The 14,113-nt window shown below is 34.0% G+C and overlaps 2 protein-coding genes across 3 annotated transcripts; one reads left to right on the forward strand and one right to left on the reverse strand.

Moving 5' to 3' along the window:
* The first annotated feature begins 1,240 nt into the window (after positions 1-1,240).
* LOC132182581 (transcription elongation factor B polypeptide) lies at positions 1,241-4,798 on the forward strand. The gene is made up of 8 exons (XM_059595866.2): positions 1,241-1,516; positions 2,003-2,230; positions 2,322-2,459; positions 2,624-2,702; positions 3,812-3,883; positions 4,074-4,149; positions 4,294-4,350; positions 4,449-4,798. Exons 2-8 carry the CDS (start codon positions 2,042-2,044, stop codon positions 4,540-4,542), a joined length of 705 nt encoding a protein of 234 aa, XP_059451849.1. The 5' UTR covers positions 1,241-1,516; positions 2,003-2,041; the 3' UTR covers positions 4,543-4,798.
* Positions 4,799-10,605: 5,807 nt separating this feature from the next.
* LOC132181404 (V-type proton ATPase subunit D) lies at positions 10,606-12,762 on the reverse strand. 2 transcript variants are annotated; one of them, XM_088516626.1, is made up of 2 exons: positions 12,582-12,762; positions 10,606-11,549 (listed from the first exon to the last, which is right to left on the reverse strand). In XM_088516626.1, exon 2 carries the CDS (start codon positions 11,419-11,421, stop codon positions 10,810-10,812), a length of 612 nt encoding a protein of 203 aa, XP_088372752.1. In that variant the 5' UTR covers positions 11,422-11,549; positions 12,582-12,762; the 3' UTR covers positions 10,606-10,809. The 2 variants fall into 2 exon arrangements, with proteins under 2 accessions (XP_088372752.1, XP_059450592.1); XM_059594609.2 differs by having other exon boundaries at positions 10,606-11,607.
* Positions 12,763-14,113: the final 1,351 nt, after the last annotated feature.

The raw sequence follows: 14,113 nt of genomic DNA on the forward strand, positions 1-14,113 counted from the left end.
ACGTCCTCACTTAAAAACAAGAGCATACATACGGTGGTCCCCCTACGTACGTCCTTACTTACAGACAAAAGCGTACGTACATTGGTCCCCAGGCATATGTCTGGTCAAAAAGTCTAAAATTTTTGAAATGCCCTTCTAGTTGTTCCTAGTAACCCAAAGTCCAAATTAGCCCTCTAATTAAGCTACCTAAGCTTAGTTAATTATTTGGGTCACTACAAAACCGTTCTATGCAAAAGCTTGAAATTTGTAGAAGTACGGTAGGCTTGGTGGAGCCCCCCACACATATGGGGGGGAGATTTGTTGGAGTGGTCTCTCTTTATGTGGGGACCAACCCACGTGGACAAACAAAGGCCCTTTTGTTTGCTATATAAAGGAACGTGCAGTGTGCATCCTCATGCGAGGAAAGAAAAAAACAGAGGAGTGTGGCACCGTAAGGAGAGAGAAAAAAAGTAAAATGTTTTTTTCTTAACTGCATCCGTCAGAGATTGAAGAATCGTTTGTGGGCCGATCTTGTTGCAATTTTAGTAGGTTGTTCCTGACGACGAGTGCTACGTATTGACGGGTGTCGATCGTTGGAATTGCTCTCCAGTCACTTGGTTGCTAATACCTACTTGGTGAGATCTTTCTTTATTCTTGTTGGAATCCACTTTATGGTAATGAATTTATATTTAATCCAAGAATGCATTTATTATTGATATGGTGATAACTTCTGGATACTTCTTTAGGGAACAGTAAAAGATTTTACTAGACTAGGTCCCGTAATTCTTACCTTTGCATTGGAGGGTTTTTCACGTAAAAATTTTTATGTCTTGCTTGTGGGTTGCTTGATTATTATTCTGCTACTGTGACTATTTAATTTGCACAAAGAATGGTAAATTAACTCCACTAAGCATCTGAAATTGGTGTCACCCTGAAAAACAAAAAAAAAAAAAAACTTACTCACCAAAGCTTTAGAAAAGTCTCTTCTCAGAAATTATCGATCAACTTAAACTCTCTTATCGATTCCAAAAACCACTAATCAACTCCTTATAGGACATTAAAACAAAAACAAAAACAAACAAGGACTTGATAAAATAAAAAGACACGTGGTACATGGTACATAGTTTTATTGACGGTAGATAAGGATATATCTAACTCTGTGACTAATCTACTTCCTTTGAATAGGTTAAAAAACAAAAGTGGAAATCTAACGACTTCGGCAATTCTGACGTGGGAAACTAGTAGTTGGAAAACCCGCCACAGTGGGAGCTGTTCCCCCCGCGCACGTTAGCACGAACCAGGTTCTCCCAGGCACATAACGTCAACTCTTTGTCTTGTCTTTAAACCGAAGGCTTTCCACATCATCGTCGTCGTCAGTGAGAGCCGGTGCACGTTAGCCAATACCTGTTGGAATCTCTCTGTTTTTTGTACTATGTGAGGGAAAAAAAAAAAAAAGAAAAAAAAAAGCGAATCTGATTATAATCAAACGGTCTCTTCTCCGTCCGGCGATTCCCTTCTTCGTCTCCCCGATCGCTCGGTCAGTTTCCCAAATCTTAATCGGCTTTAATTTCTCCTTTTTTTTTAATTTCTTTTAATCTTTATAATTCCGAATTTCTCTGTCGCCGATCTGATACTTGTTTGTTTTTGTTTTGTGGATTTCTTTTTATGGCTTCGATTTTCTGGTTAGTTAGAAAGTTTTGTCGTCTTCTGATTGGCTGCTGAGAAAGCTGGGGAAACAAGAAATCGAGTTTGTAAATTTTAAGGTTTTCTTTTAAAATTTTACTCAGCTTTCTCAGGAACCAAGCAGAAACTGGATATTTTTACTTTAATATTGGGTTCCAAGGAAAATTTAAAAATAAAAAATAGAAATTAAGAAAGAGAAAAGCTCAACAAAGTGGTTGCAGAAAGCTTTAATTTTAGCTGAATTCATTTAGATTATTGTAATTTTTGAAGTGGCAAATGTTTTGTGTACTTGGAATGAAGATAAAGATGAGAATTGAATGTGTATTGGCTTGTGTACTAGCTTTAGTGAGGCATACCAGGACAAGAAGAGATCAAAGATATGCTGAGGAAAGAATCTGTAGTGAGTGGAAGGAAACTGGTTCCATCATTAGTTGATCTTTGCATTAAGACAACGATTGATAATGTAAGGTACCTTGGTGATGTTGGTGAAACAGATATAAATCTTCTTGATCGAATTTTACCACATTGTACCGTCGAACAATTGACGCACATTGAGAAGTGTTCAGAAGTAAGAAGGCCTGTATTATCTTTGAAATTAAATGTTTATGTTATATTTAAGCAGGAAATTTAAAGTGCATATTTTTTAATTAATTCTGTAGGGAAGGGATCTTAGTCCAGTGACTGACAAGTTGTGGAAGAAATTTTATGAAAAGCAGTTTGGTGCTAAAAACACGGAGCAAGTGGTTGAGAGGATGAGAAAAAGTTCGACGGCATTTAAATGGATACAATTGTATGAGGTGATCATTTATCTTCCTTTCTTTTTCAAATTATCCTTTTTAATAATTTTCATTGTTAGATGCAGTTTTCTTTTGTAGGTAGGTTATTTTTCAGTAATTGATAAGGCAATCAATATTGCAACTTTTGCTAAGCATTATAAAATTTGGGTGATCTACTCTGCCAGGCAAAATTGGAAGACATTGCTGAGCATGAGAAGAAATCTGTTGCTCGACTTAAGCAACTATACAAGAAAGAAGATGCACGTATGTTCTTTCTAATCTCAAATAATCTGTAGAAGATCAATGTTCCTTTCCCCGTTCCCCCCTTTGAATAGAAAAAAAGAAAAAATCTGTAGAAGATCTATGTCGTTTATTTCTATTCTTCCCTGTGATTATATATTAATGTTTTATGTTGCATGCTTTAATGCATGTGATGTATTTCTTAAACTCTTGTATCAGAGTTGCAAATTATATTAGCTTCCTATAATTGCTTTGTCCATGAGGATTCAGCTGTGACCTTGTTGCATTTGTCTTTCCATTATACAAATTGAGTTCTTACATTCCATTACCATAACAATCCTTTCATAATTCATATCCTTCAAGGAGTTTCAGTTTTGCTGTTGTGTACTTTTTATTAAAATCCCAAATATTTCGGGATGAGGTATACTTGAGCTTTTCTCTCAGGTTTAGGTATTTGGAAAAATCCTATGCACCTTCAACCGATGGTTATTGAAATTATTCCACAGGTGGAGCAATTGTACTTAACTCCATTTAGGGCTCTCTATGAACTAGATAACTTGGTCTTAGGGATTAAACAGATGATTCTCTGTTCTTGAACAAGTAACACACGCTGTTGAAATGATAATCCATTTCTTTATTCACTGGGAGTCGGTGGATACAACTGGTAAAATTGAATCCATTCTTAAACCATGCATAAGATTAAGAAAATACCTAATATGGCTCCCTGTGGGATGTTGATGCAAGATAAAACCCACCGATCCTTAGTAGAACCACAAGCAAATTTCTTTTCTACCTCACCTTGTGCACCTAGAGCCTTGAGGCAAGCAGAAATCCATGGAAGTTCACTATGACTTGCCTGCAGAAGAATGAGATAGAAGTTTGATAGGTTAAAAAGAAAAAAATTAGTCCTTGGAAAAGTTCAAATCAGATTTTTGTAATCATCGATTCTGATTTTATTTTTAACTAAAAAAAAATTCTGGGTTTTATCTGTTTTCCATCCATTTTGCTTTATTTTTCTTTAAAGTCCATGAATCGCTCATTCTATGAATTTTTATGCATCATTTACTAGTTAAGGGCACATTTTAATACTTGTGCACAGATGATTTTCTCAAAATCTGTTGGACTTTTTGTAGGAAAACAAAGTCGGCAAGTTCAGCTTTGCACGAAGGTTCCACCTTCAAAAAATAAAAGAAGCTTTTGTGGAGGTAGTCATTCTATTCTGTTCTAGTTTCTTCTGTTGGTGTTGCTGAATGAGTTCAGCAATCTGTTTATTTCCAATCTATCTGTTAACATGCTGAGACTTTGACACTGTAGAGACTGCACTCTAAATTTATGTTTTAGTTAATTTACTTTTGACAATGTTTTAGTTAATTTACTTGTGACAATTCTTTTTAGGCAGTGGACCCGGCCACAATGTTTCAAACGTGAAGAGCAACTTGATGAAGAAGTCAAAAATAGATTTTCTTAACAGGTAGTCTTGTAGGGAAAGTTCCTCTTGAAAAAGTTATAAATCTAAGAAGAAAAAAATAAGGAAAAAAAGAAAAATATATTGGCCTTGTGTGATTTGCTCTCAAGATTTCCCTTTCATGATTTATTGACCTGTTCTTTTGAGCAGTCGTGAGATGAAGAATCTTGCAGCTATGAAGAAAAAGCCCTTACCGAGGAATGAAGGGTAAGAATCTCATTTATTTTAAAATTATGTGTGAGACGCAATTTGTAGATGCTTTCCAATTCTCATTCTATGAATCTATCACTTGTTGTCCCCCACAGTCGTCCCTCGCTCGTAATGAAACCAGCTCAGTTTTCTCGAAAAGATTCTGCCACGACTACCAAGCTTTTCAAGCCTGTAGAGAGAAAATTTTAGAAGCATGCCTTCTGAGTCTTGGCATTGCTGTCTTGGATAGGAATTTTCACTCCAACAATCTGGGGTTCAAATCTTCTTGGCCAGGCAATATCATGTTTTTCTTGCTTTTTTTTTAACCATTCTTACATCCCAATAAACAGTATCTGGTTTGTAGGGTATGTATATTGGGCCCTTTGAGGCAATTATAAAAAATCCTAGGTGGTTGCAAGTTCAATTATATGGAGATATAAAACAGAAGTAAATGATCAAATGACGGGGTGGTATTACGCCCACCACACCTTCCCCCTTTTTTTTTTTTTTTCTTTTTTTTTTTCTCATTTTAAGGTTATGCATATAAACTTGACCCAAAGTCCTAAGAGAAATAATTTACATTAATATATTTTTTTATCTTTTTTTCTATCTCATCCTACAAATTTAATAGAGTAATCATTAAATCACAAATTATATAAATTTCACACAATTTCAATAGTGGATGGTTGAGAGAATGAATTCTATCATTTCCCAAGCCTAAATTTGTAAAATCGAGAAATCATGTACCACTAAGCCTCTTTTAGGTTTGTGTATGTGTTGAAGATCAGTTGGTTCCTAAACTTTCTCATTGTTTTTTTTAGGGAAATTAGGCTACTAATCCCCTCTGTTTTTTTGCCATTTTGACTTTAAAAGCCCAGTTTTCAAATTGATAAATTTACGACTTACGCTCTATTTCGACGTAAAAGGTTTTCTGTCGAAAAATATAGCGAAATCATTTTTCACCTTGAAATATTTTTTGGCTTTTCGCTCATATGGAAAATCAGCTATAGCGGAAAGTGGCTTGAGACTTCCATCGAACATTGCATCGAATATCGGCAACCTTGATGGCGGCGACGAGCAGACTTTGATGGCAGTCAACGGCATAATTCCAGCGAACTTCGTCAGCAGAGGATAATGAAATGTGAGAGAGAGTGTGTGCAAGAAAGAGAAACTCAAACTCAATAAATGGCTTCAAGTTTGTAAAAATGAAACAATTTTATAGATGTTAAAATTTTTCCTGGTCAAATGAAAATGTTTTCAATTTTACCAAAATTTTTGATCATATCTAACACCCAAAAATAGAAAAACATTTTTTTTTTTCATAAATAACTAAAAAAATGCAGTTATGTCCTTCAAATAAAAAAAATAAAAAAATTTAAATAAAAAAAGGGATAAATGATATTTTGGTCCATGTGGTTAGGATTTTTGACAAATAGCTGATTGAGTTTTAAAAAATGATTAATTATTCCTTGGGATAAGCAAAACCAAATAAAGTTTAATTAGTCTTTACAATTTAAAAAGTTGACAGAATCCGTTAATGTGCTATACTAGCACCAATTAGAGTGTGATACACGTCACTTACAAAAAAAAAAAAAAATAGTAAAAAATATTTAAAACAAAATATAATTTTTTTTATTACAAAAACAAAAAAAATAAAATAAAACAAAACAAAACGAAACCATTGTTAGCCGAACCACCCCTGATTCTTTCTCGATTCATTGAGCTGCTATGTTAAAGATTTCATATAACACATAATCGTAATTAGAGCTTCTTGAAGATCACAAAAGAATCCTCACCAATGTATTCATTCATTTGCTGTGTAAGTACAATCTTCCCTTTGGCACTCGGCCTTTCACTACAAAACTCCTTTACATTTTTGTAACACACCAGCTATTGATTTAGGAATTTCTGTATAAATTAAGGATTAATGATTGAAGGATTTGTAAAACAGTGGATTGAAAATGGAATGGAAACGAATTACAGAAAATGATCAATTCGAGTTTGATCAGACTCCTTTACAAGACTAAGGCTAAATTATAAAGAACTACAAACTACAGGTTTCATAAGATACAAGATATTCGATAATGGACTTATACTGACTTTTGGTTTATATACCATTTGTCAAGCCCAAGCTGTTAAGCCCAATTGATTGCAGCTGTCAAGCCCAACTGACTAACAACTGTCCAACCTAACTGACTAACAATTGTCCTGCCCCACTTATAAACCCAGCTCACCACACACCTGTTACAATTGGTATTAGAGCACTTTCTTGGCACTAGAGCTTTGCTTTGACGCATCCAACAGTGAATTGGCACAATGTCATAAATTGTTACAAATGGTAGAGGAATGGCATAAGGAATTTCGCCGGAGCATGGAGGAATATCATGAGAAAGTTCGCTAGAACATGGAGGAATTTCTTGAGGAAAGGCGCAAGTACTGCACTCAAATGAACTATGAATTGGACAATATGCTTAATATTTGTCGAAAACTTGTAAAAGTAGAAGCAAATAGCATGCCAAACCAAAACATTAAAGGGCGTCGACTCACTAACAGCTATCCAGCCCAACTGACTAACAACTGTTCAGCCCAACTTATAAACCCAGCTCACCACACATCTGTTACAATTTTCTTTCTTAGCACTTCTTTGATAATCTTTCTTTGTTTTCATTTTAGTTCATCAATGGCTCAGTTTGAGCAAAAATGGAAAAATGGTTGGGCTGGGTCACGACAGTTGTCATGGGGCATGACCCATCCCCAACCACTACCTTAAGTGTTAAGGTGGCTCACGGTCCTACAGACACCCCAATCTAACTTGAGGGGGTGGCTCCACCTCCTTTGATTGCGATGGCCGTGAACCACCGTGGGTGGTTAGGAGCACAACTTAATTATGGCTAAGTTTTGCCATACATGTACATGCCTAGTCTACTGTTGTGGTTGGGCTGGGTGCCTGCCTAGCCACTTTTTCCCTTTTAGCTCTTTTTTAAAGGTTAAATACTTTATTCACCCTTATGATTTAACTTCTTTATTTTTTTGACTCATACACTTTAGTTTTTATCACAAGAGGTCCCTCTGGTTTGCTTAAAGTCAAAAGTGGTCCCTCTGTCAAAATTTCGTCAAAAATTTGAAGGAACACCACATTATCACCCATCACAGTTTGACACATCCCATATAATTAATTATTTTTTTAAAATTAAAAACATTTAAAAAAATATTAAAAAAATTATAGTTGATTAAATTTTAAAAAAAAAAAAAAAAAATTGGGGGTGGCTACTTTGGCCATTTGGAGGTGGCTGGCCACCCCCTTGGGCATGGGGTGGTTTCGCCACCCCCCAATGGCCAAATGAATTTTTTTTTTTTTTTTTATTCAATTTGCCCAAAGGTGGCCATGGGGTGGTTTGGCCACCCCCAGACCGGTTCTTGGGAGTGGCTGAACCACTCCCAAGGGCCTTCCAGCAAATTAAAAAATTAAAATAAAATAAAATTCAATTGGCCCTTGTAGCCACCCCCAAATTTTATTTTTTATTTTTAATTTAATTAAATATATATTTTTTAATATTTTTAATTTAAAAATTTTAAATTTTTTTTTTAATTAATTAATTATATTGAATACGTGTTAAATCGTGACAGGTACTAATGTGGTGTTCCACCAAATTTTGGATGGAATTTTCATGGAGGGATCATTTCCGTCTTTAGATAAACCAGAGGGACCTCATGTAATGAAAAGTAAACCCTTAGGGGTCAAAAAATTAAGAAGTTAAAACTACAATATGGTGAATAAGGTATTTAACCAATTTTTTAATGTTTTAGTTGAAAGGTATAATTATATTTTTACAGTCATGTTTTAGAGGTCTTGAATTTAGAATGTGACTAAATTTTGGTCTTAAATCTATCAAATTTAAACAAGGGTTTTGAAGTCAAAATAGCATAAAAATAAAAAATAAAAGAGGTTTGTGACCGGATTTCCTTTCCATTTTGTCTGACCACCATTATTATTTATTTGGAGAAACTTCACTTTAACCCCCTGAACTTTCATCTGATTTTACAAATCCTTCATGAACTTTAAATTACTCTAAATTAGAACCATTCTGTTAATTTTAGCCGCTAAAAATACTAAAAAGACAAAAATGTCCTTAATTTTTATTTTTTTAAAAATAAAAAAACGTTTTGGAAGTTGAAATTTTATACAAAAATCAGGGGTATAAACGTCATGTAATGTTTAAAATCTGACGGAAGTGTCCACATTGAGTGTAATTGAAAGTTCAAGGGTTCAAAATAAGATATTTGCAAGTTCAGGAATGGTTTGTAAAATCAAGTGAAAGTTCAGGGAGGGGGCCAAAGTGAAGTTTTCCCTATTTTTTTTTTTTTTCTAATTGAAAAAAGGAAAGAGTTACAAGGAGGGATCATTCTCTCTTAATCCGAATGAAAGATAGTGAATGACAAAAATTTTCTAAACACATAGTGAAAAACAACCCATTTAGCAAGAATTTCGTAAGATATTGCTTTCCAAAATGTACCAGACACACACAACAACACCTGCCCAACTATTTATTTAGATCAACACACAAATTTTATTATTTTCGGTTCATGTCAATAGATACCCAACAGCAATGAGAATTTTAGGAAAAACTACATTTTATCTCCTTAAAGTTTGGAGTGATTTTCAATTTGACCTCCAATATTTCAATTTTTGCAATGTACCCCGCAAATTTCCAAATTTTTTCAATTCGACCAATTTTATCCCAAAATTTTCATATTGTCCCTAATTTTTTTATTTTTTATCGCAAAAAAAATAAAAATTGGTGGTGCAAAAATGACTAGATGGCCAAAGGGGTGGCCCCCGATTTTTTTTATTTTTTATAATTTTTTATAAAAAATAAAAAAAATAATAAATTAGAGGCAATATGAAAAGTTTGGGATAAAATTGGTCAAATTGCAAAAATTTGGAAGTTTGGGGAGATGCATTGCAAAAATTGAAACAGTAAAGGTCAAATTGAAAATCGCTCCAAACTTTAGAGGAGGTAAAATGTACTTTTCCCAGCATTTTATTTTTGATCATGTCATGCTAATAGTCACCGACCTAACTCTCTACTCATCCAAATGGACAGTAGACAAAATTTTTGATTGGGAGTTTACACAAACAAAAATATCGATTCTGATAATTGGTTGTTAAGAAAATTTTTTGTTAACTAATATTCATTTGTCAAAATTTTTGGTCTCCTCCGATGTTCATTTGTCTAAGTTTTTGTCAGTTGGGTATTCATATGAACAACCTCTGCACATTGTGTGATTCATCAAAAATGTCAGTTTTTTCTTTTTTTTTTTTTTTTTTTTTTTAATGACGAGGAACCCCTCTAAAGTATGGCTACTTTGTGTACCCATTCCTGTCGGGTAAACCTCGGACACGAAGCGCACTTTCCACACGAATAGGATAATACTCCGGCTTCGCTAACGGACTGCCACAACGAACTATTTGCACGTAAGAGATTCAAACCTTAGACCTAATGGAATGCCACCAAGACCAAAGCCCTTGCCACTTGAACCAACCCCCTTGAAGGTTCAGAAACTTCATGTTCTCCTATGATAAGAAAAGGCAAAAAGGCAAATTGAAGACCCTTCAACTTGAAAAAGATGAGACAAGATCCTCCATAGAAAATGATAAATTTAATCATTTGATTAATAATACTTTTAACACTCCTCACAATCTCTACTATAATACCATGTTAAATCATATTATTTATTCTAAAAGCGTTAGCTAATTAGAAATTTTAATCATTTGATTAATACTTTAACACTAGCCAAAACAAACTATGATTTTTTGGAATGTATAATTTCTCTAAACCTTAAACCGTTAACATTCTTTGTAACTTGCTGCAAAAGTCTAAAATCTTATATGCTCACAAATTTTTGCTTCTTTTTTACAATTCAACGTTGGTAAAGACACAAGACATCATCAAAATTTACAAAAGTTTCTTTTTCCCCTTTTTCAATACTAATTTTCATAGATGGTTTGCTTGTGTTAAAAAAAATTGTAAGTATCATCAAAATTACCACTAAATCTAAACACTCTTGGTACTAATTATGATTTGATGATTGTAGCCTCAGCAAAAGATAATTGAGTGGATAAAAATCATAATTCTATATTAGTTCATAGAAAGTAAAGTAAGCAGCAAAACTCATAAACCAACCAATCTACTTTCTTCCAGCGTATGTTATAGGTTATACCTATTGAAATTTCCCAGGATGCACCACTGCAATTAATAATGACACCATCCATACATAAAATGACAACTGATTCAATATGCCGTCTTGAAAAAATCAACTCCAGGCAATAAATATTTCAGAACTACCAGTAACAAAATCATATTCAGAAACAATACACAAGAAAAAGAAACATACCTTAAACTTTTATTCAAGACACTCCTCAATTAAATAATACTCGTAATTTTCCACGAAGAACATATAAACTAACCCTCCAAATCAGAAAATGATATCCTCATCCATCTCTCCACCTGCAGATAATAAGTTGTGAGCTGAATTTATTGAAATCCCTTTCTGCAAAGATACCTTCTCCGCAAACTGCTCCTCAGCAAACTGCTTGGCAGCTGCAAGCTGCCTCTCAATTTCCCTCTTCTTATAACCCTGTATCTTCTTTAACCTGAAGAAATCCTCCCTTTCCAGCTCATCCAACTCCGCCTTAATGTAATTTATAGTGTTCTCCAACCTCGGCTTCACAACATTCTCTAGCGCATTAACCCTACGATTAGTGGTCTTGATTGCCTCATCAAGAGTCAGGAATGATGTCTGAAGTGAAGCAAGCTCAACAAGGACCTCGATTGCTTTCACATAAGCCGTACGACAGAGCTGAACTTGTTGTCCACCTCTAGCCAATCCAGTAAGATCATTCTTAGTCTCACCATCAGTAAAATACTCAAACTTGGGGAGCTTCACACCAGCAATATTTTCTTGCTTTGATCGAACTTTAAGAGATGCATTTTGGACATTCTCAAGGACGATGTGCTTGATGTTCTCTCCAGCAACATACTTGGCTTCAGTTAAGGCAAATGAAGAGGTCTTCATGATCTCTCCCATTGATTCTTTTGTGGAGACAATCTTTTTAAGAATCTGACGGAACTGCACAGTTAAAGCATCACTCTTCTTCTTGAGAAGAGCATGACCTCTAGTAGCACCAACAAGGCGAGCTTTAATGACCCCAAGCACTGTCACAGTGGGAACTACATTCAAACGCTGGTTTTGGCCAGACATCTTTCCAAATATCTAAGCCCAAGATTTATAAACAGGTTAAAACATTGAAACAAAGAAAGAAAGAACAAGTAGCTTAGTGCATTAAATATGAATAGAACAAAAATTCCCAACTTTTATTGTTCATTAGAATAATAAACCGAAAACAAAACTGTTTATTTCCTCGAAAACAGTTAGAATAATAAATCCCATCAATGCATATTGCATTAGCAAGCAAAATTTCTAACATTGCTTCTTCTTTTCTTTTTCTTTTTTTTTCTTTTTTTGATGAATAACGATTTATTTAAATTGAAGAAGAAGAAGAAAAGTTGACATAAGTGCCGGAAGACCATGAAATTGGGCATTAAGGCCTCTTTGTCCCAAGCTATAGAATAAAGCTCTGGAAATAAGGACTCATACCAAAGAAACATTTTACCATGACATCTTCTTACTGCAATCACACCATTATAGCATACCTGATTTTGAAACCAAACATTTACAAAGCGCATAGACAAACCCACAATTTATAAGTCCTAATGACGTATTCACAAAGCCGGATATACAGAGACTAAAAGCAAGAAGAAAGTAGTTCCAAAAACAAAAATGTTAGCTAATCGACACGTTAGATTTCTCACTCCCTAGCATGAGCCCTAGCAGAATTACAAAAAAACTGTTAGATCCCACCATTGAAAACTTCTTTTATTTGGATTCATTTTCCTTCCACACAAATTTTCGCAGTAAACAAACAGAAAAAGCTAAATCATGCACAAGAGAAACTGGTTCCAATTGTGGCCATGTCAATCAGGAACTTAAAATCCATAAACAGGAAAGCGTCTAAGAATGTGAGCAAATAACGGTGCCAATTCATTCAGTAAAGGAAGAAAGATTAACACTAATCGAAATATGGGTTCTTCTAAAACCAGTTGTAGATCGGGGTTGAGATTTGGCTCCAATCCTTAAGGAGAAACAATTGAATATAATAGAGTTCGAGTATGAAATGAGAGAGAAACCTGTGATTGGATTCAAGTATCGGAGAAAATGGTGTGGCCGGATCGGAGAGTTGCCCAATCGGGAGTTTTCATACAATGTTGTCTCTGCTATTTTCGATCTTTTGGGCCTTTTTGTGAACCTTCCTCAGCGTACAAAGTAAATCATGTCATATGTTGCACTTGCATCCTCTCTCTCTCTCTCTCTCTCTCTCTCTCATAACACATTAATTAAAAAACTGACTAAATTATTGAGTTGATATTAGAGTTTGGACTAACCATTCTACTTGTTAAAAGATAAAAATAATAATTTATTTTAAGGACGTATACCCTCGTATCAAATCGATTTTTTTTATTAAAAGAAAAATCATTTATTTTTTTTAGAAATTTGTATAAAATTACATTGTTTTACTCCGAAATAAATTAGGACACAAATTTTTTCTAAATTGGTTTGAAGGAAATTTCCTTCAACCTCCTCTAATAAGTGACAAATGTCATTCAACATGTTCGAGTTTCTTAAAAATCAATATTTGAGTTTTTGTGTTAGAAAAATGGTAATAAATAATTGTTAAGAATAGAAACGTGTGAGATATAATACTTGACACTTGTTAAAGTAAGTTTGAGGTAATTTTTGTCCATAAAATTAATATAAAATAAAAATGAGTGGTTCAACCAACGTTAGAGTAATGGGTGGCCCAATTTGGCTTCCAAGATGACCGAATCACCTATTAAGGGCATTTGAGACTGGGTGCTCAAATAGCTCCAAAAAGTTATTTTTAGTTGTGCTTGGCCACCACCACCTTTTTGTAATGGATAGAGTTTTTCTCTAAATTGGGTGTTGGAAGAACTTCTTTCAACTCAATTTATAAAATTGATGTGTCATTTGAACATATGAGATGCACATGTTTTTTAAATAGTAGGGCCAAAGTTGAAATAAATAATATTAAAAACTCATGTGCATCTCACATGTTATTAAAAAATGGACACGTGTCAATTTTATAGATTAGGTTGAAAAAAGTTCTTCCAACCCAATTTGGAGGAAAACTCTGTCCTTTTGTAATCTTTATTTTGTATTTTGGTTTATGTTTTGTTTTAAAGGTAGAATTGTAATTACTTGAGGATTCCATCACAAAAATTGATGGACCGTACCCTAAGAATCTCTAAGATATCTTTTGTACCTTACAGATGGATTTAATATAAGTCTAAGTCCTATAAATTGTCCTTAAGGAGTAGCTCAATCGGCTGGATACTATGTTTCATGAAGTTGAAGTCATTAGTTCGAATGCCCTATTTCCCTCTTGTGAACATTAAAATAATAATAATAATAATAATAATAATAATAGTAATAATAAAAGTGCTATAAATCAATTCAGTAAAAAAGAATAAAATTACTATTCCCTCTAGTACCACAACATTGCTCGACATACTAAAAAAGAAAAGTTTTAAAATATTTTTACTCAAGTTGACCTCATAAATTATCATTTGTCACAGTTAAATCTCCTTGAATTACCTTTTTTTTTTTTGTTGCAAAAACCACCCGCCCTTAGTCACTCGTT

Source organism: Corylus avellana, chromosome 5, assembly GCF_965113065.1.
Source record: "Corylus avellana chromosome 5, dhCorAvel1.hap1.2, whole genome shotgun sequence".
NCBI classification, from domain to species: Eukaryota; Viridiplantae; Streptophyta; class Magnoliopsida; order Fagales; family Betulaceae; genus Corylus; species Corylus avellana.

Coding starts and splice junctions, on each gene's coding strand:
- LOC132182581 (XM_059595866.2), top strand. CDS start 2,042: ATGCTGAGGAAAGAATCTGTAGTGAGTGGAAGGAAACTGGTTCCATCA. Junction 2,460..2,623: donor AATGGATACAATTGTATGAG/GTGATCATTTAT, acceptor CTACTCTGCCAG/GCAAAATTGGAAGACATTGC. Junction 2,703..3,811: donor ATACAAGAAAGAAGATGCAC/GTATGTTCTTTC, acceptor GACTTTTTGTAG/GAAAACAAAGTCGGCAAGTT.
- LOC132181404 (XM_059594609.2), bottom strand. CDS start 11,595: ATGTCTGGCCAAAACCAGCGTTTGAATGTAGTTCCCACTGTGACAGTG.